The sequence below is a fragment of the Terrapene carolina genome, unplaced genomic scaffold, assembly GCF_002925995.2.
Source record: "Terrapene carolina triunguis isolate 2854851 unplaced genomic scaffold, T_m_triunguis-2.0 Scaffold15719, whole genome shotgun sequence".
Lineage (NCBI taxonomy): Eukaryota > Metazoa > Chordata > Testudines > Emydidae > Terrapene > Terrapene triunguis.
The window spans coordinates 1-3,009 of NW_020680070.1; the positions used below are offsets into that span (position 1 = coordinate 1).

Sequence of the window (3,009 nt, forward strand, 5' to 3'; positions counted from 1 at the left end):
GGGAAAAGAATCAGCACTGACTGTCAGCAGAGAGTGCCCCCTACTGACCCCCTTTCCCTCTCTCTGCAGCACAGCGCCCCTTGTTGCCACTCTGGGGCATTGGGGCCTGCACTGACTGGCAAAGAAGAGAGTCCCCTATTGATCTCCTCACCGTGCTCCCTGGAGCACCACACCTGCTACTACCATGCTAATTGTCCCAGCATCACAACCCCATGGCAGTCCAGGCAAAGAAGAACCCCAGGCCATCCATCTTCCCTCTGGCTCCACTCCTCTTTCTTACCGGCCAGTTAATCAGGCAGTTATAGACCCGTCCTCCATTCAGAGGTGTATAGAACATGGGGGCTCCAATTAGAACCAGGTCTGTGTTCCCATCTCTGTCGAGGTCCACAGCGCACAGTGTTCCCCCAAAATACGAGCCAATCTGGAGAGGCAGATAAGTAACCCATTCAATTTAGTCACTTCCTCCTTCTTCTCCCACTGGGACCCTTCTCACCCTAAGGGGATAAGGATTCAGTCCCAATACTCTATCCATCCTTAGACTCACCCTCCCGCTGCACAGCAGGTGGCGCTATCACTGTAAGTGTTCCTGAATATATAGGCAGTTAGATCTTGGAGAGATGCTGAATGCTAGTTGTGGTGCAATTCTTTTTAGAGGTTGTGCTAGCACGAGTAAAGTTTATTCACTGACTGAGCCACAGTTATAAATTCTGTTCAGCTGGAATGTATAGGCAGTTGGAGCTTAGAGCAATTCACTTTGTTAGTGTAGTGTGATCCTTTCCAGACACTGTTAATATCACTAGCAACGTTTTTTCCTTGCCTGAGTCTCTCTGGCCCAGATCCACAAAAGGACTTATGTGCCTAACCCCCAGACTTAGGTGCCCTTATGATCCACAAAACCTCTGCATGGCTGCTGCTAACCCCTATAGGTGCCTAACCTGACTTGGTGCTTAAATTTTTTGCAGTAGAATTTCCTTATGTTGCTGCCTCAAGGGCAGGGCATGTGCACGGCTGTCTTACTCTAAGCAGCCAGTTGCCCATTTTACACAGGGGACAGGGAGCGGGGGGAGGTGGATGGGGCAGGGGTCCTGGGGGGCGGATAGGGGGTGGGGGCTGGGCCACAGCCCCCTCCCCTAACCGGCCCTCCATACAATTTCCAAAACCCGATGCGGACCTCAGGCCAAAAAGTTTGCCCGCCCTGATCCAAACACAAATATTACACAATGTCAAAATCTTACAGGCTTCCTCCAGCCTTCTCTCTCTCACATCCACACTCCATATTACCAGTAATGCTCCCCATACCTGCTCTCCCAACACCTCCGATCTAGGTGTCCATTCCCCACCCTTGGTATCTCGGCTGAACAGGACGACTTTGCCGGCATGTTGGTAGCGAGGGGCCCCGACCACGTAGCTGCTCTGCCCATTGGCTGTGATGACCTGAGACGAATAACCTCAAAGGAAGAGAGGGACGTGGGGAGGTGAGATGGGAAACAGCCATACAACAGTGCTGCACAGAACTTTCCCAGAACTGAGATGCAGCCACCTCTGGGGTGGGACGTGGTGGGGGGGAGGGCTGTTTAAATAGGTAAGGGAAGCTCGGGGGGTTTGTTCTTACCGAGGTAAGCATCATTCATGTCAGTGGAGGTTCTGGATACGTTGATGAAGCTCGGCTTCCCACTGCTCCCGTACAGGTATATCCCACCGGACCAGTCATAGGCTCCCACCACTCCCAGCACAGGCCCGTCCTAAACCGACACACACGGCAAAGGGGACTGATTACAGGAAACAGACAGCACAGACTGTATTTACTAGACAAGGCGAGAACCTGCAGCACAGCGCCCCCTAGCATCGTGCTGGGACATTGGGGTCAGTGCTAACAGCCAGGGGAGTGAGCACCCCTTACTGGGCCCCTACTGGTCCCCGCTGCACATAGAGCCCCCTAGTGCCCACCCTGAGTGGGAGGGGAGGGTGCCCCCTGCACTCTGGGCTAGTAGAGGGATGTCTCCCCTGCAAACGCTAAGCCAACCAGCTCCTTCTTAGCTTGAAAGCGCTGTCAGGGCCCCAGCGCATGGCAGCGTGGGAGACGCCCTGGGGCCAGGCATCACTCACAGGAGACAGCAGGGAGCTGAATCCTTCCTGGGACATCTCCAGCTGGAAGGAGCTGCCGCTCTGGGACTGGGTGCCTGGGAGAAGAGACAAACAGACAGACACGGGAGAGACCATCATAGACGGTAAAGGCCCCGTGTCCCATTCCCTGAGCCAGCCCTTCTCCCCACCTTGAGACTGGACTGGATCCAGCGCCCCCTAGAGAGAAGTCCCTGTATCCCATTCCTCAACCCCTTGAGCCAGCCAGTCCCCTGCCCGGAGGCCCCTGGATGAGAAAGGCATTTGGAGGATATATGGAGATAGATCAGTAGATAGATGTTGGATGGGGAAAGAGAGACTATTTGGGGCCTATTTGAACTCTGGATTCTCAGCTGCTCCCCGTCCCATCTCTGCCTTGAAAACCCATTTCTAGAGCCCCGGGGCCAGTGCAGCCCCTCCCCCGGCTCTGGTACCTTCAATGGCGAAGATCTTCTCCTGCAGCTGGCTCTGGATGCCCTGGAGGGCATCGAAATTGTCCACCCGGAAGACGTGCTCGTTGCTGGGCTCAGAGGCGATCTCCTGGAGCTCCCGTTGGGCAGCAGCGCTGGAGAAGGCCTCGCCGACCTTCATGGAGCAGAGGGAGGTACAGGGGAGACCGGGGCATCAGCGTCAGTCACAGCCGAGAGCCCTGGACCAACACCCACCCATCCCGAGCCCTGCTGGGCCCTCGAGACGCACGGCTCAGCCAGCGCCATGTGACGCTCCGGTGAGTGGGGGTTGGGGGGCCGCTGGAGCAGCTTGGCACAAGTGTCACTGTGATGTGAGGAGAGGGGCCCTCGTGCCTGGAGTTATGGAGCCTGCCTCATTTCAGCACCGAGTTGTGTCGGTTGTATCAGCAGCAGGGCACAGGGGTTTTCTTGCCATGGG

General features: G+C 55.9%; 1 protein-coding gene across 1 annotated transcript; it reads right to left on the minus strand.

Annotated features, from left to right (window-relative positions):
- Positions 1-280: 280 nt before the first annotated feature.
- On the minus strand, positions 281-2,698 carry LOC112123875 (integrin alpha-X-like; the record flags this gene model as incomplete). Its single annotated transcript, XM_026661720.1, has 5 exons — positions 2,556-2,698; positions 2,107-2,180; positions 1,613-1,742; positions 1,300-1,448; positions 281-421 (listed from the first exon to the last, which is right to left on the minus strand). Coding segments are annotated over exons 2-5 (456 nt in total), but the record flags the coding sequence as incomplete, so codon positions are not given.
- Positions 2,699-3,009: the final 311 nt, after the last annotated feature.